The sequence below is a fragment of the Pungitius pungitius genome, chromosome 9 (assembly GCF_949316345.1).
Source record: "Pungitius pungitius chromosome 9, fPunPun2.1, whole genome shotgun sequence".
NCBI classification, from domain to species: domain Eukaryota; kingdom Metazoa; phylum Chordata; class Actinopteri; order Perciformes; family Gasterosteidae; genus Pungitius; species Pungitius pungitius.
In genome coordinates this window covers 12,848,570-12,874,388 of record NC_084908.1, presented here as the reverse complement: position 1 = coordinate 12,874,388, position 25,819 = coordinate 12,848,570, and the positions used below count along the sequence as shown (strand labels likewise).

General features: G+C 43.2%; 1 protein-coding gene across 1 annotated transcript; it reads right to left on the bottom strand.

The window, feature by feature from the left end:
- Positions 1 to 68: 68 nt before the first annotated feature.
- On the bottom strand, positions 69 to 25,819 carry doc2d (double C2-like domains, delta). Its single transcript, XM_037472373.2, has 11 exons — positions 25,594 to 25,819; positions 23,271 to 23,691; positions 22,684 to 22,763; positions 22,085 to 22,159; positions 18,767 to 18,876; positions 13,719 to 13,845; positions 13,335 to 13,391; positions 12,516 to 12,640; positions 6,310 to 6,391; positions 5,961 to 6,057; positions 69 to 3,741 (listed from the first exon to the last, which is right to left on the bottom strand). Exons 2-11 carry the CDS (start codon positions 23,671 to 23,673, stop codon positions 3,602 to 3,604), a joined length of 1,296 nt encoding a protein of 431 aa, XP_037328270.2. The 5' UTR covers positions 23,674 to 23,691; positions 25,594 to 25,819; the 3' UTR covers positions 69 to 3,601.

Genomic DNA, 25,819 nt, shown 5'->3' with positions numbered 1-25,819 from the left:
ATATGTTGCCTGTCTTATATTTTTCAAGAATAAGGTGCAGATCACATCAAAGGAAGACGGACAACCACTGAAACAACTTCAATTTATTTGGTGAAGTAGTTACACAAACCCACCACAGGATGGCAGCCATACTGTGTGATTGACATTGACAGTGAATACACAGGGACTGCAGTAGTGAATTCCCCATCTCAATTGGCCATGCCCCCCTGTATCATTACAGCTGTAATCAATTTAAGGAAGACGAAGTGTCAAAATCTGTGTTAGTAAAGGTTTTGTTTCTTAAAGCAATAGCTTGCTTGGTAAAGAACGGCAACTGAGCAAAAAATACCCTGAATCATTGTATTCACAAATAAAACCCAAAACACACTGATGGCATAGACTGTAAACACATCAGCATTCCGAATGATCAGCCATGGTTGCACTCTAGTATACATGCTGATAGTGATTGCTAAACATGCAGCTGTATTGCAGGTAAAATGATTACATAAGCAAAGCGGGGTCAATAGACAAGAGTCATTAAATTCGGTGACTGTAAACAAAACCAGCAGATCCAGAGACAGGAATAAGCAACCAGCCTGAAATGTGACCTCTATTAGATCGCTGTCACCCAGCCTAGACCCAATCAAAGTACTGAGTATTCCCAGAAATGCATCTTTGATGCCTTGATAACATAATAATGTTGTTTTGGTTTTATTATCTCACTGCCAACGCGCTGGGAGTTTTGATGTGCATAGAGAAAGTACTGAATAAATCCCGCCATTAGTCATTAAAGAGCGAACAGAAAATATGTTTATCCTTCTGTTACACCACAAGGTGTAGTTCAAAGCTTCGATTATGGCCAAGCCCTTGTTTACTCTAAACCTAATTCACCACTGAAGGATCCATTTTTTTTTTTTTGCAGTCAACGATGAGACATTCACAAGGTTGTTGAAGGACACCAAGAATATGAGCAGCCGGATCGATTAAACAGTTAGAAAAACTCCTGCAGGCCAGTGGCCGACTGTGGGGGTGCTAATGTGAACTAGTGTACAGCAGGAGCTGCAGAGAAAGAGGAACAGGGGAGAGTACATTTGATATCCTGTCAGACATTTACACAATTCAGTGGTAGTCTAGCCGCTATGTACCACTGATGTTGTGTGAGATGTGTTTTGAGACGCATAACAAGACACTGTCCCGGGCTACCACGCATGCAGGGTGAACTTCCATTTGACCTCCTGGGGTTAAAATGTAGGACAATTCTACTAACAGCAGGTGATCCTCTGTCAAAGACGTGGACACGGTAGTCCCAGTGTCTCTTGTCCATTGGATGAAATACATGCCACTGTAGCCCCAATATCTAATGGGTCTGAAGTAATTGGATGAATGCAACATTGAATAAAGCAACGATTCCCTCTAATGGTGGACGTAGACTCCAGCCACATTCCTTGCATAACTTCTGAGATTGTTGTCTTAAGGGTTCGAGACAGCCCTATTCTCATAAATTAGATTACAGGACCAATCAGATACCGGCATTTTCAAATGCATACATTAGTGCTGCAGGGAGAAAATGTTGCATCATCCCTGACCGTGCTTGAAGTAAAACCTAGACGTTGAGTAGATTTATAAACCAAAAGATGAGAGTCGGTGATAAGGTGTCAGCCTATACCTTTTTGGTTCGCATTTATAGCATTTATTCTTTCCATTTGGATTCACTTCTTATTGCTATTGCTTCTTTATTACGTGTATTGGTTAATGAAATCTGTTAATGAGATTCAAAATAAATGATCTATTTGAGTATCGGCCTGTACTAAAACATCTGCATTAGATTGTGATATCCTACATTGAAATACATTTCAGCCAGCATGAGATATTGCTGATGGTTTAAGTAAGACCGCTGGAGGTAGTAGATGAAGAAAACAACTAGAAAAAGAAGCCACGTCGCAACGAGGCCAACTACCATTAGAAAATGGCCATGGCCGGGTTCAAGTGCAGTCACCATGTTTACATATTTCTTGGTTTGAACAACAGTAGCATAATGTGTGTGTTAGAGACAGAGTGTGACAGAGAGAGAGAGAGAGAGACAAAGATGCTGAATGCACTCAAAGTATATCGGCAACTTGTGGCGGTGAGATGGCACCCCGAATGGACTGAACTGGAGAAACTGAGGAAAACCTTCCTCGATCCTGTTGAAATTAAGTTCATAAAGCTGCAGTGAAGCCAAGGTGCAAAAAGCGCCTCCAAAGAGAGCAATATCTGTTCAGCCAGAGGTAACGCATCAAGACAAATTCTTTTCTTAAAGTTGATCCACGACTCTCCGGCAATGGGAAAAGAGAGACGGCACTTTTCCCGAGCCAGGAGCACTCACACCACTGAGGGATGTGGTGGGGAACGCTCTTGAATGTAGCTTTCATGTCCTTTATTCACTTGGAGACCCCTGTCCAAAACATGAAATGAAAGGAAAACCATGCAAAAGTACCCTTTAAAAACCCCTAGGGTAGATAAAATATGATAAGGTGCCCTTTATGGTGCCCTTCCAGTGGGGAAAACATGTTGAAGCGCCCTTTAAGGTGTCCTTAAAATTTAGAAGACATGTTGCAGCGTCATATAGGTCGCCCAACATGCTTGAAAACTTTCTGCATGCTGCTGTCCTTATGGTCCCTATGGTTTTTTTTTCACCCTTGACCCCTCGAGCTGCCAGAGTCCCCCATTGCTTTTATTATTTCTTATTAACATCTCTGTGGCTCTGAAGTTGCATTCAGACATTTTGAATGAGTCATGACACGAACACATATACACATTCACACAAAAACACACAGTACAGATAAAAAATGTATGCACTTATATTTTTAAAGCCCTCATGCACACCCACACACACACACACATTCACACACATACAGTCACACACATATATTGATACATAAATGTCCGAAATGAGAGTGGAGAGAAAGCCACTGTCACTTAAAGACAATGAAAGACAGAAGAACAAGAACATTGAAACAAACGGTAAAGGTTCAAATCCACCAAATGGATCCTTTTGTGCTTTGTAATACGGTGTGTTGTTTTGCATCAGATCAACAACCACTAAAGTCAAAACTTCTCAATATAGAATATCTCTTTCATAACATTCCCTCTACTGCAACTATACAGTACATCACATTATGATACTCCAGTTTGCACATACTTTGAGTGCCTTTTACTGAATTCATTTTGAGTACATTCATCTCAAATCTCTTCATAGGTGTAAATTTGAATGACAGAATACGAGCGACTTCCACAATACAGTGAGGTCTTGAGAACAATTTTGTGAGAATTGTTTTGTTACGTCACTTCAATGAGGACATCGTCACATTTTGGTTCAACTTTTTAAAAAAGTGATCAGATTACACCTTATTACTATCAATAATATTAGTATGAATATCATATTATACTAATAGTGGGTGCAGTAATGATTGGAGTTATATGATAATTTTCAACATTATTATTATTGCATGTTTTTCTCTTATTACTGCTTTACTTAGTCTCTGTTATCATCCATCGTCCTGGGAGACAAATGTGTGTGTCTTTGTGTGTGTGTGTGTGTGTGTGTGTGCGTGCGTTTGTATGCATGAATGTCTTGTGTAATCTAGTCGGGTTTGTCACCGCTCGGGGCTCCTTGCTGTGTGAGCGTATGCCAGTACTCCACTTTCTTCCCTTTATTCTTGAGACAGTCAAACCAGTGTCTGAGTCTCTGTCCGCTTGCATTGATGCCCAGCTCCACTCCACCTACAAACACATGAAACAGAGAAGATTAAGCAGGAGGGGATGGGGAGTCATTGGAGGCAAATGAAAGGAGAGGAATCAAGGATAGGAAACTAAAGAAAGGAAGGCTCGTGTAGTAAATTATTATCGAATTGTCAATACTTGTGTGTCATTGCACAAGAAGTCCTTTGCTGCTGCAGCAGGAGAACTAAACAATGAAGTGAAACTCAAAAGACGTGCAAAGCCGAGGGGAGCGGCAGATTTAGCCGATAATTCTCTGCAGACCTCGTTGCCGCGTCGTCATTTGATATCAGAGGCGCTGAGAAGTTTAAAAAAGAAATCAGTGGAATTTCAAACAACGCATAGACACATAAGACAAGACCAGGGAACCCAACTTGACACTATTTGTTTGTAGGAGGTCAACATCCACTTCCTTTCATTTTTTTTTAACAATGCCTTTTTGTTTTATAAGCTTATCAAAAGTCTCATTCCGAAAAGTCACTTTGGTTTGAAGTACAAACGTATGCCAGTTCAAGCACCTAAGAAACTAAGGTAGCCATAAATGTTTCCACCATCTGAGGCATCAGAAAATAACAAGGGGATTTCTTTCTCTTTTGAAAAGTCTTTTCGATAATGTAATTGAGCTTTGATAAAATTGCATATTGACTTTCATGCCAATAAAGATCATAATTGTTTGACTCTCAGCCAAGAAGGAACTGAACAGACATCCAACACAAATTCCTCCAGGCAGAGATAAAGAGGAATAGCTGGGGACTCACAAGACAGAGAGTTACACCACAAATTATTTATTGAAAAGGTTTTACGGGGGAATATGGAAACGCAGGAAGTGACTCAGGTGACGTCGGCGGAGAGGCGGACTGTGAAAGGAGAGATGCAGGCAGTCGCCTCCCAGAGGCTTTTTTTGCAAAGCCATTGCCCCTCGGCTGCGATTGCACAGTTAATGGGCCGCGGAGTTTTAAACCCGCTATTTTGGCGACGCTGCCTTCTGTTTCTAACGGCGCCTTTTGGGATACGACAGCAACGATCTTGCCGATCGACGACTCATCGGGCCATCACGAGCTCGCCGCTGAACGCTGTCTGGAACACGCGAGCAGAAGTGCAAACCTGAATGCATATGTTTCAAAGAAAAAGCGCTTGTTCGGATCATCGATTAATTTTGAGTAACTCGTGCTTCGAGTAAAGAGCGTTTGGTGGGGGGGGGGGGGGAACGACAACACAACTCACTTAAAATCAGTTTTGGGCTTAATTCATGGTCGGGGGTGAAATCTCCCATCTCTTCTCGGGTATCGATCTTGCCCACAAAAGTCATCCACTTGATTTACTGTGTTGTTTTCTTGGGTACTTTTGACCTCGTGCTGTATTGTCACTGTTCATCTTTAGTCTCCTTGTATTTCTGAAATCTCCCCCTTTTACACTGAGACCCTGTCTGTCTTCGGCGAAGCCATTTAGCCCGCTTGTTATTGCTCTCACCCTGACACAAATGCACTGGGATTATGTTCGCTCGGGCTCTTTATCAACGCTTTTTCTCCATTCTTCTTTGTTCCAGTGTCATTTTTCTCCCGGCATCAATTAACATAACTGGCAGGCCGATGTAGCTGAACCTGCAATGATAATGATAACGGTCAGGGGGAATGACCGTTATCTAATGCCTCGCGTTAGACCGATGGCCTTTTCTCCCGGCAGGGCTAATGGCTCACTGAGTTTATCTAAACACTAGGTGTGTACTACCACACAACCCACCCATGCCCACACACACACACACACACACACATTGGAAAGAGCTTTGATCTGAAGGCCTTGAAGCTCATGGGGTGGTAATCCGTTCTCACTGTGCCTCCCCACTAGTTCCTCATCACCCCCTAAGCTCCCATGTGCGCCATTACCATGATATACACATTAGACCCTACGAAAGCTGTTCAGCAGTTTGACTAAGCAGCAGCCATCTGATGTGCCAAGCCCATGAAGGATGGGGGGGGGGGTTCCTTTCTTTCTTTTTTCTTTTCTAAAGCATTTCCTGTTTTGCTTCATGAAATCGTTCTCCTCAAGCCTCACGATTACCCCTCGTTTCCCCGCATTCCTTTTCTCCGCTCCTCCCTCCGCCCACGCTCGGCCTGGTTTTTATGTTTTCTGCAATTGCTCCGCTTTGATTCCAGCACTCTCGCACAGCGTCTCCCCCCCGCCCCCCCCCCCCCCGCCGACTCCTCCGTTTCTTTTGAGCCTACCTATGAAGTCGTTGCTCATTCCGAGGTCGTAGTCCCACACAGAGATCTCCAGGGTTTTCTTTGCCAGCTGGTCCAAGGTAACTTCATATGAAAACTCCTGTGCACACAAGAGCATATTTATATTAATGATTCATTAACATGTGGGTTTGAAAGAAACGGAATTCATAGTTTATCGGATTTTCAGGAGAAACATGCGGATTGACGCCGAGAGCACATACACGGAAGGAATGTTTAAAGTTTAAAAAGATATTTCTTGATTGCGATACACTACAGAATATACGCATGTGCTTGATACAAAAAAGGTGCTAGATATATTGTGTTTATTTGTGGAACTGGAGTTAAGTTGTACCTCATTAAATTCTGGATTGAGAGTCTTTTTCTTCACTGTTGTCTTGTATTTGGACTTTTTCCCCATATCTGGCTGCAACATGCTGATGAAGAGAGAAAAAAAAGAGAGCAAATGCTAAAGAGGACACACATTCATCGGGACCTTGTGTAGTCATCAGCTGGTGTCCAACCTCATGATTAGACATTCTTTGACAATTTTTGGTACATTTTCTGATCCGCTCCGTAATGAGTTGAATGAGTGAGTAAAATAGGCAGAGATTTAAACGTGCAGTTTGGTGAGGGTTGTACAGTTGAGATCTTAACATGCCAGAGCAAAGGTCAGAGCAACCATCACTGCTGAGTTCAAATGAATTCATCTTTTCCCCTTTTTTTCATTTCTTTGCCCTATTTTGACAGTGAACTTTGCTGAATGGGAGACAAAAGGGAGAGTGGGATTTGCTAAATCTCTTTCCGAGTTTATTGTGACCCAGAAGACTTTTGAACAGAGACGGGGTCAGTGAGAGAGTGACGGCAGGACAGAGACAGAGATTAGAATCATGCCTCCTGCAAAGAGGCAACAGAAGGATCGCTAAAGGGCAACGGGAGTCATCATCAGCATAAACTCAAGATGTCAAGATCTTCCGGCAGTGAGATATCTCACTCTTTGAGCCAGACCTCATCCCCACCCACAGCCAGTGACGAATCCTGGCCTGACAGCCGCTGCGCCGAGTTGTCGCCGCAGCGCCGTAAACACAACGAGAGAATGATGGAGGGATCGAGGTGGGAAAGAAACAGGAAGGGAGGGAACTTTAAAAAGGGAGGCGCAAAGGGGGTGAAAATACATTAGTCATAAAATGTATTGATTTGGCTGAATTTATGATGTTTAGAGTAACTTATTGGCATACTCTTGCATTGGTCTTTACCAAGGGTTGACAGAAGGAGCCTCAATATCAGTTACATTACAGATGTTTAACCCAGCTGTGATGGCAAGATAAATCTGACGGATGACATGTTGGTCACAGTGAACATCGATAACAGTGATTACTATCACTTTGAAAACAAATTTGGTATAACCATCTTTTTTAAAGTCATTTATTGGTTTAACTGCTCACCACTTCAATAAATAACCTGTGAAGTGAGATCGCGAGTAAACACCTCAGTATTCATTTCTATAAACATTAAAATGTGATGATGCTGTGGTGGGTTGAGGTTGGAAACAGGAGCTGATGAATCTGCATATGGGTGGAAGGTGTCTAGTTTTGTCAGACGGTGCAGTAAACACGGTGTGAGATTCTCAAGTTTAATCTTTGTGAAGTATAAGGATATTGGCCATCGTAGGGGAATAAACACAAATTGTCCATTTTCCAAATTTGTGCGAATTACAGGAAAAAAAAATGTATGAAGCCTTTCTTTCCATTTTCATCTTTACAGATTATTCTCAACAGCAAAATACCGTATGATTATTTTTTGATTATTCTCAATCGTTGTCTCTCCTCTTTGGTGAAATACTTTCTGAAAAGATGTATACAGCTACAGTGTACCTCATACACTAAAGATTCAATAACATGTAACCAAACAGCTTCTTGTAAAAACCCACAGGTTCTTTTAGGTGTTTATTGTATATTAAAAAGGCCATTTTCTCCATAATCTAATCAGTATTAAAATACCAGAGCCTTATACAATGGTCTGACGGCCTTTGTGAAAAAAACAAGTAATAAAAGAAGGAAAGAAATCCACTGGGCGAGGCGGCTAAACAAAGCAGCTATCGGGCCGGCAGCATGTGAGAGGGTGAGGCGAGGGCCCGGGGGACATCTCAGGCTGAGCTTCGCCAAATCACATTTCACATGTGGCTCCGAGGCCGTTCAGACAAGGGATTTCAATTTGCAGAGTAACAAAACATCATTTGACAGCAACATCCACAACAATGACAGCACAAATATTGTATATACCCAAATTACTGTGTTGAATTCAATGTGCAGAATAATTCATGACATGGATGGCTGGCCCCTGCAGATAGTGGGGATTATCTTTTCAATTATTCTTGGCGGTTTCCTTAAAAAGTACGTTGTGCACAGCAAATATGGCGAACTAACACTCTGTGCTATACACTGTGTTCCATGAAATGTTTTTTTTTCTGGGTGAACTCAATACAACAGGAACACACAGAAAGAACAGTCAAATCTCGCATTAGAAAAGAAAATGCCGACTCACAACACACAAGGAAGAGGACCTTCTTTGTTGTATTTAAAAAGCTTTTAAAAATGAATTTCTTTTCTTTACCTCTTCTGCCTCTTCTGCCATTGAACAACAAAAAAACAAGGTTTTATTACATTTTTTAGTTCATTTTCATTTCATTTTATAATTTGAAAATTTAATTGAATTTGGGTATGTAACAGGACAGATTACAACACAAGCCGAATTCTTTTCTTCATCTCTCAGTAGGTACCTTAAACTATTCTGATAGCAGGCTTAGTCGAGGGAAAGACAAGTGGAGGACCGAGAGCATCCCTGTGACTCAGAGAAACAATTACAATTTAGCAGTTAAGGGAGCAAGTGTCAAAAACCGGAACCAAAGACATGACACACAGAGGCACAAACAAACTCAAATGTGATAGATAAATGAGAGCGAGTCAAATAAAGGAGCTAAATATATGCCTTCTGCAGAGAGGACTCGTGATTTTCACTTCACACGAGCACAGGGCGAAAGAGAGCATGAAACTGTGAAGCTTGGCACTGCGCTTGGTCAGCAGGAAATATCTGACATGTTTTGCACATTTTTTTTTTTTTGCTGTGACATATCTTTTCTTCGGAGTGAGTAATTTATTCCAGACGGCCCTAAACATTTCTGGTAATACGTGAAGAGCAGGGAAGGGGAAAGTGGGTCATTCTGAAGGATGTAAACTCATTTAGTCTCCAAAGGGCAATTTGTCCTTTTGAAAGAAATGCAAAGTTCCTTCTGCAATCAATCTGACCCTGTGTCACTTAGCTTCGGAAAGCTGATTGAGAGAAAAGACTAATTTGGACCCTCTGGACAAACGCACAAACAGTCTGGATAAAGACAGACCATCTAGTTCAGCCTACAGATGCCTCATGAGGACCACCAGCAAGCGTTACTGCTGCAGCACTCTGGCTGTGATGTAAGCTACCGAAGCAGATTCATTCTTTACCTCGGAGGAGACATAATTGCTCAATAACCACCTTTGCCAGCAATACATTCACCTCATATTATTTTGTGTGTGTTTAAAGTTTAATACAAAATCCACGCATTAATTATGTCCTGCTCTAGAGTGTAAATCACAAAAAATATGCATTAAAAAGAGCAAAATATACTCTACAGAACAACAAATAAACATGGGTTGGACCAGGCTCTTTGTGAAGGAAACAGAGACGCCGTCACAAAAGAGAACAAAGGAACCTTTGGCAGACAGGCGAGTGGAAAATGTGAGTGCCAGGAATACGATTAAAAAACCCATGTAAACTAAAGGAACCTGTACAAAAAGGAGGGAGAAAAACCAAATAGAATAAAATGCAATTTGCGGGGAGAAGGAAGTGACAGAAGGAGACAAATACTTTGGGTGCAACCTTTGAAGTGGAGGAACAAATCAATACCTCAGAGAGAAAGGGGAACTAATAGCCATGACTGTCAGAACAATACTTTTCTTTTTTACAAGACGTAAGCTACCTTTTTTTTTTGTTTCTCCCATCTCTCTAAAGAAACTACAGACAACCTTGAGAATCCAAATACTGTGGGTGACTATCAAAAATGTTACGCTCATTTATGTTTTTATAATTGTTTAATTTGGACCAAACTGCACTTACTCTCCCAACTTCAGTCCATCACAAGTCCTCTTAATTAAACAAAAACATAGTTCCTTATACATGCCCTCTGCAACTAGCGCTTTCTGATCCAGCATCCTAATTGTTCAAACTAATTTTGACATGACATCCGTCTATTATTTAATCTGCAACCGTAAAAGACAAAGTAGGTGTATGTGTGTGTGTGTGTGTGTGTGTGTGTGTGGAGACAAGGTCCTCTGCAGTTACAGTTTGAATCCAACCAACTTTCAGCGGTCCAGTTGGATGCAAAGAATTTGATTAAACGCCCTTGCGTATGTTCATTGCTCTGATTTTTTATAATTCTGGGGAATAAATCACAGCACAAAAGCTCATGTCCCTCCAACTTCCGTCTCTCTGGAACTTCAACGGTTGATTAGGTTTACGGACAAATACTCCTTTGGTTAGGTAATTGCTGCATTGTAAAAGCATTTACTTCCTCAGGCGCTTCACAATTTGCCTCTCATTCATCTTTTCAACCACATAATGTGACCATTGGGAGCAATTTGGTCCAGTGGGTTGCCCAAGGACATTTCAGCATGTGCACGAAGAGGGGGACAGAAACGTCAACTATTGATAAATGTCATGGTTTGGGTTCAAACGACATTTTTATAATTATATCCACATGTTTAATGTTGTGGAACTATAATTGCTATGGTTAAAAGAAACCAATGTTGATTGCGAGAGCCTGAAAAGAACAGTTGTGTCTCGTGTTTGTGGCTCCACAACAACATCACACTTACTTTCTCCCTCACGTCAACCATCTTATGCTACGGGGCTTTGTCATTTCATAGTAAACAAATGTCATTCTTTTCAGGCAATTGCTGAAACAGCCGCCGCTCCAATTTTCCTCGAGGGACTTGCACAGAGAAGGGTGTTATCGGTAGGTGTAGATCTCACCCGCTCACAGGGGAGGCAAAGTGAATACCTCAAACAATGTGTCATCCAGCTGTGTATGTCGAACAACCTTAACATCCATCATTTCATTTTTTTCCCCTGCTTCTTATGCCACCACCGCCAGGCCTAAAACAATTATCTTAGTCATTGGGATGAAAACCAAGTCCAGTACCTGAACCTTCAATCACTGTATTCCAATAGCAGTTGGATGGGTTTGATCCCGCTTTGATCCGCTTTAAGAGCCATTCAAACTTTAGAAGGCATTTCGGCGACCTGAAGCTCAATGCCGGGAGGCCTCCCACTACTGGAGGTGGTGTTGGCTGTACATTGGTTTTCCTCTCGCTCCCTGCACTGCTGGTATTTAAATGCTCCAGGCAGATCGGAGATTGAGTTGTGTGGCTTTAATTTGTCACAGGTGTGCAGTGGCTCAAACAATTTGAAAACTCAACGCATTGGCTGACAGAAGCTCTCAGTGTGGAATGAACTGTAGCAGATCGGTAAAAGAAGCGTTGGGCCACAATCACTTGTTTTTAATCGTTGATCCATCTGTGGATTGTAATCAATTTTAATTAAAAATTGAAATGTAAACGTAAGGTTTAACGTAATGGTTGCACTTATTAAATATGCAGGAATTCCAGTTTATCCGACCACCCGTCCAACATCCAAAGATGGCGGATTTACAGTGGTGTAAAAAAGAGCAAAGGAGAAAATCCTCCCTTTGAAGAAGAAGGAACAAGTGAAAAACTGGCTTCTTTCTTTACACAAGTTTTTTTTTTAAATGGTCGTTGGTGAAATGACACCTGTAGAAACTCTTCAGATAACACAACATGAAAAGTATTAAATCTTTGAAAAAACATCTTGCTCGCTCTTTTTGACAAAAGAAAGCCTCTGACAAACGTGATTTCAGGGTGTCAGCAGCTCACAATCGCTCTGTGTTTTCTATGTTTTGTGACTGAATTGTAATTGCGTGCCAACAGTCTAGAATGCGTGCTGTGTCTTTAAAAAACGACTAAACCGAACACTAGGACTACACAGAACAATCTGCACACTAAGCTTCCTCACTGCATAAATGTACATTAGACATAATATTGGTCAATTTTCTAATTTATCCTACAAACTCACAGATGTGTAGTGCCAATTTTTAAAGTTGCTTTTGGTTATTTTCCTCTTGCATAGCTTGACAAGCTATTGCTCTGCCGCATTTCCTGTCCAAACAAAGCATGCATACTAATGTAAATCGTCATTGTTGATAAATTGCTCAATTTTGTCTAACAAAGCAAAATAAAAAACATTAAATACAAAAATGCCACGATAGTGACAGGTTTACTGCTTTCTTCATTTTTGAAATAAATTGAACATTATTGCGATGCTTATGGTTAAGTTCATCAGTTAAGATCAGGCCAAGCTCAGGTCAAAGATCACGGCCATATACAGTAGTGTTGTATGCGCATCCCACTTGTTACCGGGGTTGGTTCATGACTACCAGACATGACTCACATTTTGACGAAGGGGTCAGAGTAGCCGTTGGAGTCCATGGCTGCCAGATGGGCACAGCGTATGATTCCTACCAGCAGGCAGCCCTTCTCTGTGTTATAGCACAGTGACACCAGGATGCGTCCCCGCTGGTAACACAGAAAACAACAGTGTCACATACAGCACCTGTTTTCAACCTGACATTTCCCTGTGAATGCAGAGTGGGGGAATCCTGTAGCACGGTCACCAGTTTCTCAAAACCCTTTTTCCCTCAAAGCAACATAAATTACACATTATACAATCACAATAAACTCCAAGTAATTATAGAGAAAATGTAATTTGCTGCAACATGTTTCATTACCTAATAAATAACAGTTCTTTTTGTATCTACTAGCAACTAGTGCAGTTAAATTAAAACGTTTAATTAAAAAGCCTCATCTGAGCCCAGCAAAATGGCACTGCTCATTCTCTCCTCTTAATCTGAATCTAATCAGGGACCAAAAGCTATTAGCCTCTGTCTTCGAAATCCTGAGGAGAAATTAGACAACGTCCACCAGAGGAGGAATGCAGCGAACACACAGCCGCGGCGTAATTTACAACCTGTTCCTGTGGGGGGACCTGGAGTAGTGTCCCTTTACGTCTGTCTACGAGAGGTCATGCCTTAGAAACATATACCAATTCGGAAAAAAACCTTATTGAGCGAGAGATGATTAAAAAGGGAATACATTACAATTGCTGAACAGATTAACGGTACTAGATATAGGAGAGTAGTAGAGGAAGCTAAAGATTGCTTTTGGTTGATAATGGTCATGATTGTGATGGTGAAGCTGATGATACTTTTACCTCCTCCTCTGCTACGACCGCTCCCTGCTCCACCGTTGGATTGTTGGCATCTTTATTCTGAAATGAGAAAGAGACACATAATGGTTATAGCCCACATCGCTCCCAGGTGAATATCTATTACATATCATAATGCAGCGTTTTAAATGGATGACTGATTGTCTCCAGGCAAACATGAACTTTGGAGATAGGACACATCTCGATGTATACGTCCACAGAAACCCATTTGGTTTGGGCGCTCGGCCACACACACACACACACACACACACACACACACACACACACACACACACACACACACACACACACACACACACACATATTACATTACATGTCATTTAGCTGACGCTTTAATCCAAAGCGACTTGCAACATATAATGAACCTACCTGTGCAATTCTCTCCAGGCCCATATTATAGCGTTTGTTCTCGCCCTCTTTTAGTTTCTTCAGAGCCACTCTCACCTCTCCAATGAATTCATTTCGTCCGAGTCTGTCCATGTCACACACACACAGCCTACACACACACACACACACACACACACACACACACACACACACACATACAGATGCAAACAAAGAAAAGAGATTTTCAAGAGAGTCAGTAAAAAAGTAACAGCTGAACCACCACCACTGTTTTGCTTTGCTCATTCACTCGTAGACCCTGAAAAACCATCCTCCATCCTCCAAAAGCAGGGTTCATGGTTGGTGGTGTCATGTGAGCAGCCTCATGAATCGTTAGAAATTGAGTAACTGCTGAAGAGAAAAAAGGGGGTAATTTACTTCTTGGCTGTTACTCCATCAGACACTAATTTATTGTAATTGAAATGTGTGAGAGACTGTTTCAATCAGTTAAAAATACATTGATTTTGCCTTCTATGATAGCAAAACAAATCAAAAGGAGTGCTATGAGTTGAATTCATTATGCGTTGAATTAATAATTCAAAGTTACTTTTCAGGCAGTAACTCAAAAGACAAAACAAGACTAAGAGTTTCCAGGCATGCGTTCATCTCTCAATAGTTACTTTTAAATTGCAAAAGAGACAACTGAATCCGTTTGTCGATTTTGCTACAGCTCTGCAAAATGACTTCCTCCTCCACAGTGCACGCTGACTTAAGGTTATGGGGATGCTTGATGGAGGGTGAATATTCCATCACAGCTCGACAGAACAGGCTTCACAGCCCATCACCTGCTACAATATTCCCTCTGTGCTCAAACATTCCCAGACGGACTGTCACTGCTCTTGATTTCTACCTTGCTCTCTCTGGCTCCTCCACCTCCCCCCCCCCACCCCCCCATCTTCCTGTTCTCTTCCTGTCCCTCTGACGTTTTGGATGTTTGACATGCTGCTTGCAGCCTTTTGGTCATAACGAATGAGTATCTCTAGCCGAAGCTTCAGAGTAACTCTGACTCACGAGCCCGGCTGTCAGGTGATTAATGTGCCTTAGCTCCGTCATACATGCAGGTTGTCTGTGATGAAGTGAAGGTTGGGGGGGGGGGATGTGAACACCAGTTCCGCCGCAAACCCTGGGCGTCTCACGGTAAAAGCGCTCCGTTCATTTCCTCGCGCACCCTCTCCCACTATTTTTTGCATCCATAGAATTTCTATACGAACCAAGCAGATGCTCGTGGAGTCTGTTCAACCTGCGGTGCCAAATTTAGTGTGGAGTCGCTGACAAAATCCGCCTCCTGAGTTCCATTAGATAATCAGAGTGTTTTAGCACGCCTGCTTGGTGATCGTGAAAATGTCTCTTTGATGGTGTCAAAAAAAGCAGGAAGTGGGAAGAAAAAAAAAACTGGCTGACAAGGATGACCTTTGCTGTGTTTTTCGTTTTTAAAAGAATAATTTAAAGGATCATTGCCATAAAATATGAAACAATGAACCTAAAATATTAGGCGATGATGTAATTAGGCCACATAATATATTAAGTAAATTTGAATGATACAGGATGTACAAGTATATGCCACATGATTTTTGTGGAAAATCAGAAATGCTGGTTGTACACTAAGAGCAATTTGGACATTAAAATCTAATGTTTTTGAAAAGTTAAAGGAATCTTCTACTATCGTTTAACCAGTTTTGTGAGGCTGTATAGAGTCTTACCAGTGCTTATAATATTTTATTATAGCAATGCATTAAATAGCTGTTGAATTATTTCACTCCAAACCACAAATGTGGTGCTGGCGCTAGAAAAATGTCAGAGAATCCCTTAAATCAGCAGAACTCATCGTTCGTACACAGGCGTGTCTGCATAAAATATAAGCAATCCATCCTATAGTTGTTGAGATATTCCTTTGGGAAATTTGGAGAAGTGACATATTTCCACTGGCCAATCTAAAAGAGACCCAAGTCAAAAATATCCCTTTTAGACATTACACCTTGTCAAAGTTGTTTTACTATACATCACACCGGAGGCACCCAGAAGCCAAGCTCAGCCTCGCCCCTCATAAAACACCAGACCAGGTCCCATATTTATCCCCATCTTCCCAAAACCGAGGTCAGTGGGAGTCTATTAAGGCCCGATAGAGACGAAAATGAGAGGGAGACATCTTCTACATATTTTTGGTACACCTTTAACACACACACACACACACACACTAACACAAAAACACATAACACTTGTTGAAAACAATAAAGATGAGATTCTCCTCAAAGTCATAAATGTACAATTCACTTGAAGTTTTCTTTGCATCGTTTAGAAAGGCACAAGAAGCCTGAGCGGTTTCATTGGGGGGAGGGACTGAGGCACGACATTACCACTGTCACCGTGTGCTAAATCAACTCACTCTTGCCCAAAGGCAGAGGCAGATTGCCGCCCCGAGGAGATAAAGTGAGCGGCCTCACTGCAGTAAAACAAAATTCAGAGAGACTCAAACTGCTGACAGGCTTAAAAGGAAAATGAAATCAGGACTGAAAGAAATAAAAACGTTCTTTCAAACTAGACCATTACAGTTGTACGACTAAGAAACAGAGTAAATGACTCCAGTTCGGTTGATTTTACGCAGCTCAGGCAGCCTTGCTGCACCATTTGAAGGATTATCCACTATGAAGCCAACCCTGAAGTCTGGATTGAGGACACTTGATGTTAGTTTAATCAGCTGATTCATTCTTCATAACAGACTGGACGTCCAAAGGCCCTCAGAGATTAAGTGTGCCCAGGATTTAGGAATATTTGAGTATGGAATACAAAAAAAGATTTCTCAACAACTTTGAGAGATTTCTTTTTCTCTCCAAGCCATTTCATAACCATCGTTCCTTTCTATTTAAGTGCATGTTGCTTCTGTTTAATGGCTTTATATAATCATTGCAGCTGCAAATGAGTGAATGAATGGCGAAATAATTAAATAACTGCATGAAACGAGTCCTCTCTCTCCACTTTATTCAAGGCATTAAGGTTTTCACATCATTTGTCCTCCAGAGTAAAAGCAGTGAAGCAGGATGGACTTTGACACAAAAAGTTTTCATCAAGGATCCGTTTTTCAGTCTCCATATTGGTAACAATACTTCAGCCGTGCACAATACATTGTGAACACCCCATTCCAGTGTTTATTAAATCTGCACGCCTCACTGTGTAGAAGAGATTGGGATCACTAAGGCAACGTCAGGCCTGAAAGCAACATTGCTATTAAAATAATTTGTACACCAGAAATGATGAAAATACGTTAATTCACAGAAATTACAATTTAATTGTAAAACGTTTTAATGCAGAAACAAGTTGATGAAAATAAATTAAAATTACAGTTTGTGATGGTGTATGAACATCTGGCCTACTGCTGATCGAGCTATTTGAATTCATATCGGCTGATTATCCGATTATCAATATCAGTGCACTTCTACTTTTCATGTATCAAATGTTTTATGGTTGGTAGTGGTGTAGAAGGTGAATGAAAAGAGCTGATTAGACATAATCATTGAAAATACCAGTATGCGACACGGCTGAACTTCACACCTTCCAGGCCTTCCGGCACGTTACATTCGGAGGTAGACTGGAAAGAGTTCGGCTGCAGAGCACAAAGATCAAAGAGCACAGCTTCCTCTCCTCTGCAGCCTGCTTGGACCTCCAGAGCGGGTGCACCCCCCATCTATGCGGGGGGGGCTTCCCTCTATGTCTCTCCCTTTTCTGACGGAGCGATGAGAACCCGGTGTGTCTCTTGTCTTTAGGAATCGTGCTGCACCTGAACGCGTCCACAGAGCGCTGGAGGGAGCAGATTCCCTCTTATATCGCCCCCCCCCCTCGATCCATCCTGTCAGACGCCGTTTCATTCACTCCCTGTGCTCATTCTTTTGTTTTTTTGGCTTCCCTTTGAGTGAACTCCTACTCGTCACTCGCCCTTTTCCTCGGCTAAATGAATTTCCTCATTCATACATCTCACTACACACTCCATGAGCCAATATCTGTGTCTTTCCCTCGATTAACTCATGGATCCTATCCATCCCTCTACTCTGTCATCTTCCTCAACGTTGGCCTCCCTAGTGACCTTTCCCACGCCGCTTTATCTGTCACTTGACATCATTCCTACGTCCCCTTACTCTCTTTGTTGATGTTGGCATGTCCCTCTCTCTCTCTCTCTCTTCATCTCCTGCTTGACACTGGTCAGACACCTCCTCCTCTTCCTCGTTTTTGCTGCCCCGCGGCCCCTTGCTGGTTTGTGTCTGTGTGCGATGTCCTTGAGCAGAGGTCAAGTGGGTTCTCTCCAGCTCGAGGCGTGTGACCTCGTGTGACTGTTTTTGTGTACATGTGTGTGTGTGTGTGTGTGCAGAGGGAGAGCAAATGTTATTTCAGAATGTACGTGTTTGCAAAAGGAAGTGTTTCGTTTGCCAATGTGTGTATCTTTTAGCTACATACAGAGGAGGGGACCATTCATGTTGTTTCCTGCCAGTGATTGCCGCTGACAAACACACACACACACACACACCCAACTGCCTGCATTTGTATGTGTGCGCTGGATTCATGTGTGTGTGGGCATCTATCCTTTTGTTTCCACAGGAGAAGCAATGCCCTCCAACCCTATTGTGAATCTGCTGAGCACACTGACGGTGATCGGACGCAGCAGACACGTTCACAGACAACACAAGCAAACAATCTGCGTCTGAATTAACTTACGCACGCAGGATGACACGGGTGCGTCAGACTTTTTGGGCCAAGATGGCTACGCTTGACCTAAATCCCTCCGCACAAAGAGCACCGTGGGAACGAGGGGGAGCGGAGAGAGACTCACCGCGCAGGCAACACCTGGGCTGTTACCGCAGCAACAGCGAGCGGTAACAGTTGGCTGGCGTCGCCTGGTGGAGATAATGATCTACCTGGTAAAGCCCACTGGGAAGTGAAGACGGCTGATGGCAATTTCCCCAGAGGATTGGAAGCGATGGATCTCCATCCTCTCCCTAACAAACTGGTCATTTGCGGACTAACTGAGAACAGAGAGCAGCTCCTACCTGAGCGTTTTGGTGGTCATGTCGGCTGCGGTGATGCCGTGGTACATCAGGGTTTCGTTCCACACTGGGTTAAGCGTATTCTTCAGGGTTTTTGTGCGGAGCTTGTTGGCCTGAGGAGAAAAAGAAGCACAAATATGTAAAGGAACTCATGGAAATGGAAACACCAGAAGAACAGAAAAATGAAGAAGCAATCTTGTCGGATTAGAAAGAGAGAGAGAGAGAGAGAGAGAGAGGAGAAAAAAAGATCATGAAAGGAAGGGAGCGTAGTGACACTAAAATATTAAGAAGGGAAACAAAAAAAGAGAACCATCATTTATTTCTCTCCCTCAGGAAATCGCAGACATGTGCTGCCTACTGTTTAGAGGACACGAGGCTTCCCTCGCCTCACCTGTCCTTCTGTCTCCTCCCCAACATGATATCACAGCCCAAACAAGCCCCGTGGATCACACGCCGCACGGCAGCCAATTAAATTGCACAACAAACACGGCATGAAATATTCACGCTTTTCCAAGAGACGAATTGCTAACTACCGCTTGATGCGAGAGCTTTTGGAGAGCTCCCTTTGGAGCCATAGAAGAAATTATACAACTAAAGTAAACCAGCCCACATCTGTAAAAGCTATGGTGTGTCCCTTCGGCCACAAGCACGCTAGTCTATTTTGAGTCAATCCCACATTAAAAAATGTCTTGTCCCAATGTGTATTAATCCGCCACTGAAAATAGTCCCGAACAAATGCACAGTTGATTATTTTGCGGCTTGAGTGAGCTCTCGATCGGAATAAAGTGCAGAGCTTTTGGGGAGTTATTCCTTTGAAAGTGTGTATTTGTGACCCATTTAAAGTAGGAAACATGTTTGCTCGAGGCTGAATGCTACAGCTCGGCATGGAGGAGTCTGACAGTATTGAGGGACCGACTTCCCCCTCGTTGATTTGGCTGTTTGCATCAAATCAAGAAGAAATGTGTAGCGCTAGCTTTAAAAATGTCAAAGAGTATATTAAAAGGTGACAAATGAGTGCATCAGTTACACTCAAGTGCTGCATAGACCGACACATTTTTTTCTTTCTTCAAAATTAATATTTAACATTTGATTATTTTTATTCATCACACGTTATGCCTTTATTTTTAATAGAGTATATTCCCTTTACTTCATAGAATTGCTTTCCCCATTCAAGTATCTGTGTTTATACAATGCATCATATCTTTCATATTGTACTTACTGAAGATCCAGCTGGTGTAGACTATTCTCTCCAAATACTCTTGATTATTTCTGAAGCTTTGCAGATAAACACTTCGTCTCACTCTCTCTTTTCATTTGTGCCACACTCCCAGTATTTGCAATTTTCTGCTGGAAACATGTGGCTTATCTAAAAGACTCGGCTCCCTCAGAGATTGTTGCATGAATGGAACAAGTGTTTTCGATTTATGTCATTTGTTTGACTCATTAATGCGCAGGAGATGACGTTCACAGGCGGAATCAGGAATTACAGCGGTGTCGCACAGCTGTATGTGGGCCACCGCAGCTCGACAAACAAACAGCAGCGATTTCACAAATGATCACTACTCCAGTTTGACTGAATGTATTTTTTTTGTAACACATATTCCAACATGATCCATCTGCAGATATTCCAAACACCAGTTCCCTCTCACAGCCCTCCCTCACTCCTCCCCTCTCATTTCTCCCTCTACACGAGAGCGTTTGCATCTGTTTCTAAATGTTTTATCTCTCGCCCTCCATCTGTCCATCGCACTTGCCCTTCTCTCTCTCTCTCCATCTGTCTATGGATCTCTTTGACTTATTTCACACTCCCCTTCTCTCTCAATCCTTACTTCCCAGAGCTGTGGATGACTGGGAATGGGACGATGAAAATACCAACACAGAGGCTCAAGCAATTGCTGGGTCCACAGCGAGTGGACGGGACGCGGTGGCAGGGAAGGAAGGAAGAATCTCTGTGTGACCAAAGCCTTAGCAAGTGTCTGCATTCACGCAAGGTCATGCGCCGCGTGTGTTGCAGTGGATGTTCCACATCACAAAGGCGGCATGTAGGACTCTGTGCTGGTTAAAGATCACGTGCCGGAGGATGAAAGGCTGAGAGAGAAGCACAACGAGTGGGTCAGAGGAGGCGCCTCTCTGCTCTCTGTGTTTTGATAACTCCATTTTTTTTTTTTCACTGGAAGTGAAACCTTTTGTGTCCTGGATAACTCGCTGCTGCATCGTTGCTGAGTCTGTGTGTGTGTGTGTGGACACAGGAGTAGGTGGGTTGGTGCTACACTCACTCACAGCACACACACGCTTCCACTTTAAAGGGCTGTTCATTGGTACTTACCTACTCATTGACGCTTTCGCCACGCCCCCCCCCCCACCTCTACACACCCCTCGCCCCCCCCCCCCCCCATCAACACTTGCCTGTTGACGTGAGCCGTGTAACAATCCCCCCTGTTTCCATGACAACCACCTGCTGCTGTCCTCCCCTCATCTGTCTCTCCCTTCCTCCGTTCCTCCCTCCCTTCATTCTTTCTTTCTCTGTCCCCCACTGCTCACTCTCAGTTGTCTCCGCGCACTCCACACACTGTCGGTATTTTCAAGGTCAAAGAGGGTCAGAGCCAAATAGTGAAATACAGACACAGATGGGGCAGGAAAGGGGGGGGGGGGGTAAGAGTGCAATAACAATGGGAAAGAAAACAGCTGGAGGACAAAAGTTCCCCCAGACGTTGTTATTCTTAGCCCCTCGCACCTCAGACAGCTGCCTTATTTCCACCTATCTTGGCTCAGCCTCCTCCCCGCACTTGTCTCATTTCGTGTCAACCTTGAGCCAAAATGGCCGACAACAGGTTGCATTCTGCCGTAGACGGGGGTTCCTGTTGTGGCGAGCCTTATCATCCCTGCTTCCTGAGCTGAAAACAAGACAGGAGCTGTGCAGCAGACCAGAGCGTGTTTGTGCTCGATAAAGCTGAGCATCGGACGTGCCACATTAAGCGGTAAGCGGGTTGGAGTGCTCCCTGCTCAACGGATCAAAACGACACATTAAATTGGGCCGCTGCCCTTTTATGTTTCCCGCAAGAGCATATTGACCTTTTTGTGGCGTCTGAATCAACAAGGGAGAATTTTAAAGAAGTAAATAACTGTTTTTGTTTTCTCCGGTTAAATAATGAATGAAATGGTTCCTATTTTTAGTCTTTTCAATAAAAGATCTTTTTTTTTTTTTTGGTCAGCAGCTTCTGTGTGATGCGGGACCTTGCTGAGTGAGTGTCAGTGTCTGGGATAGCCCGGTGTGGTAGCATGTTACATTAATTGCCACTGAGGTGAGGTTGGAGCAGTGACCTTGCTTGCCCCAGGGAGAAGATGAAGCTTGACGTATGGATCGGCCAGTCCATTGGAGTCCATGGCTTTCAGTCCCTGTGGACACAATTACGCACACATTATGTTTTGGCAAAAAGTCCTCAAACATTTTGCAGAAATGACAGGGTCGGAAAATCACAAAGAAGATAAGAGAGTTGTCTTCTACTGTCGTGACGGCTCGATAGTACTGCGGGGCACGTCTTTCCACGCCACTACATTCTACCATCCTGGGCTCCTTCGTGTTGTCCTCAAAGGAAGCGCTCGGTGACATCTACATAATTAACATCATGTGTCAGAACACAGTCGAAGATACGAGGCTTGTGCCTTTGCACCATGTCCAAACCAAAATGTGTCCGCCTCAGCGACATGGCAACACTATCCAACATTTCGCAGTGTCATTAGAATGGACAAGCTGCAGAGAGTTTGTGGGAAAAAAAGCCAATTTAAAAAGGTTGAGAGGAAGCAGTCTGACGTCTGGTGCCATTGTGAACGCCTTAAGGGAAATGTTTTTTCATTGGGACTTCATGGAGGATTATGCGACGACACAGTTTATATGGAGAAGATATTGAAACAGTGTGTACCTTTGCCTTGTTAATGGTACAATGGAGACAGTTGTTCTCCTGATCAAAGAGCAGCGTGAACTCCAGCGTTCCCAAGTAGGCTGAAAACAACACAAACCACGGCAATTACTGCTAGTGAGGGGAAAAGAAACGCATAGTCGCCAACACACAAACACTCTCACACTCACACTCAGAAGCTCTGAGTCATATTTGCAGCGGATGGTCTTGAAAAACATAATGCTCCTTAATATAAATTGATCTGTCTTGTTTTATTACTGTTTGGGAATGAAAATAAACTTTGCAGTGTCCCTACTGCTACAACGTGTAATAAATCATTGGAGAAGCCGTGTCACCCAAAGTGGGAGTGACAAACACTTGGAAAAATGCTCGACTCCACAATTACTCTGAAAGCATATGCTGTGCTCCGGAGCAAAATACATGAACTAGATTTGAGTAAAAAACAAAAAAAGATGACTTTCGCCTCTAAAGTGTAAGAGGTGTTCATTTTTCTTCTGCATTATCTTGGAATTTTCCCTTGAGCAAAAATATGCACAATACGAACACAACTTTCACACCACAAAGCTTTGGTAACCCCCCTCAGAACTCACTGTCCTCATCATCAGAGTCCACCGCCTCCTCTCTGTCTCCGTCGTTGTCCAACCTTCTCTCCCCGTCCTTGTATCCTACACCCGTCTCCCCGTTGAAAGTCTCCTCCTTTAGGATCTTCTTCTCCCTCGGAGGCGGTGGCGTGCAGGGGTAGTCGTGGAAACGGGGGAAGAAGTCTGAGATCTGTGGGATGGGGAGGATTGGGCCCGGGCACACGTTGATGGCAAAGTGCTCCTGCATAGAGATCTTGACCGGCGAGGGAGGGGGCGGACCGGTGGGGTGGGGCGTCGCCGAGGGGGACGTCGCCGAGGGGGACGTCGCCGACGAGGAAGGGGCGGAGGTGGAGGAAGGGGGGATAGCCAGGTGGGAGGTGGAGGGGGGCGGTGGGGGCTTGGAGACGCTCATGTGCACTGTCGAACGAGACTGCGGGACGACAACGGGGACACGGGAAGGGAGACATGAATGAGGCGAGAAAGAGAAAGAGAACAGCAGCTGGGATCACAGCGGAGGGGAGGTACGAGAGGCTCAGAACTAGAAGAGAAAGACTAAATAACTGTCATGTCATCCGCCTCCTTTGAGCTTCCAACTCGCCGCTTTTCTAAATGCCTGTGAAGTAGCACAATGAGTAATTTATATCCAAAGCAAGTCAACATCGACAATGCATTCACAAAAAAAAGAACAAAAAAAAAAAAAACACAGCACACATCTAAAACATTGGAAGATAAGTCACGTTTCTATTTCCATCCATTAATGCAAAATCAGATATCACAACAGCCAAAATAGAATCTGCCAGAACCTTTGGCACTTCAAGTGTGACTCACGCGTTGTGTCAGCACACCAAGTCTGTGCACTCAATTATTATTCAAACCCAGTGCTGTAAAGTATGAACAAGTGATGTCACTTGTGTATCTGCACTTCACCCTAATCCATTCCTTATCTCTCTGTTTCACTCCTCTCCCTCTCGCTCATCTCCAAGTCCCCTGAGAAATATTTACATAATACTATTTGAAGACATTCGCGGTCCTTAACATATTTGTAACCAAATGAAGCAAAAAAACTGCTGGCCAGAATTGCAAACATGTTAACCAATATGCGTTCCTATTTTCCTCACATTGAACCAGAGAGATCAAACACATGTTTTATCTGATGCGTCCCTAACAGTGCACTCGTGTCTTTATTAATTCAAGAACAGCCGTTATTCCAGGAGCCACAGCGCTGAACCTCAATCTGATCCCTTTGTTTACCCGTTCCGTTCAAAATGCACATGGTCTTTACCTAAAACACGCTTTCATCACGTGACATTTCACATTTTGTCATTGTTCTTTTCCCAAAATGAAATAATATTGCTCTTCTAGTTTTTGACTGATGGGTCTGTTGTGTGAAAGAAATTGGCTCACTGTCATTCATCTTGTGTTGCATTGAAAAACTCAAGAGTTGACTCACTGACTTACTGATTACTATTCGAGAAACAAGTTTAAAACTGCAGAATTCTTGTGATTTTACAAAAAGAAATGACTTAACATCGCGATCAAAAATGAAGATATATTTTCCGCTGTTAAGGTAATGAATGAATTATTTCAGCAATAGTTAATGTCCTCCCTCTTTAGTAGCTGACAGATGAACCAGTGGAATCTTCCTTTTTGATAATGTGTTACAATGATCATGTATGTCGTCATGTACAGTACGCGTGTTGCCAACTGATTACATTATGTCCACACATTGACATTGTCTCATTATTCGTGAGGTAGAAGCTACGGAAAAACAATGAACCGACCGGATACTGAGGTCGATTCCTCCCCAGGGTGCCTGGAAATACTGAGATCTGGGTTCGGAATTGTTTACACCAGAATTACTATGACACACGTCTCGTGCATCATGAGACACATCGTATCTCTTCCTCGGAAGCGACACTGACCTCCGCTGATATACGCTGAACACACTGGACATGGACGGTGTGTAGGCTCAATAAACAAATGCTTCCAACAGAACAAGAGACTTAGACTCAGTTGTGAACTTACAATTCCAAGAGCACATCGCTCCTTCCTCACTACGGTGAGTCCCAGCACTTGAGTCGACACACTTGTGTCAAGACCATACATGCACACACGAGGACTGTCTGTTCTCATCTTCAATACCTGCACTCATTCAGTCCCTCGCACCGCTCTTATGTAACAACACTGAAATCCACTGCTTGGGTACCCGCGTTCAGGCAGCATGTTGCCGCAAACTCCATCGCTCTGACTCCTCTCACATAGAGAGACACGCACATGCAAACACATGTGCACACACACACACACACACACACACACACTCACAACTACGTACCCAGGGACAGTCTTCATCTGTGCCGGCACTCCATCTTGCCTGCTCTCACGTCCTCTGTCTCTCATACACTGAGGAGCATGCAGAGCAGCTTTGAGTCAATATATCCCCTTCTCTCTCGCCCTCTCTCTCTCTCTCTCTCTCTCACATTCTCTCCCTGTGTCTCTGCTCTCCTCCTCTCCTCTCCTCCGTCCCTCTCTCTTTCTCTCCTCCAGTAGTTGTGACGTAT

Coding starts and splice junctions, on each gene's coding strand:
- doc2d (XM_037472373.2), bottom strand. CDS start 23,673: ATGAGCGTCTCCAAGCCCCCACCGCCCCCCTCCACCTCCCACCTGGCT. Junction 22,764..23,270: donor GGACTCTGATGATGAGGACA/GTGAGTTCTGAG, acceptor TGTTGTTTTCAG/CCTACTTGGGAACGCTGGAG. Junction 13,392..13,718: donor GCCTGGAGAGAATTGCACAG/GTAGGTTCATTA, acceptor TTCTCATTTCAG/AATAAAGATGCCAACAATCC.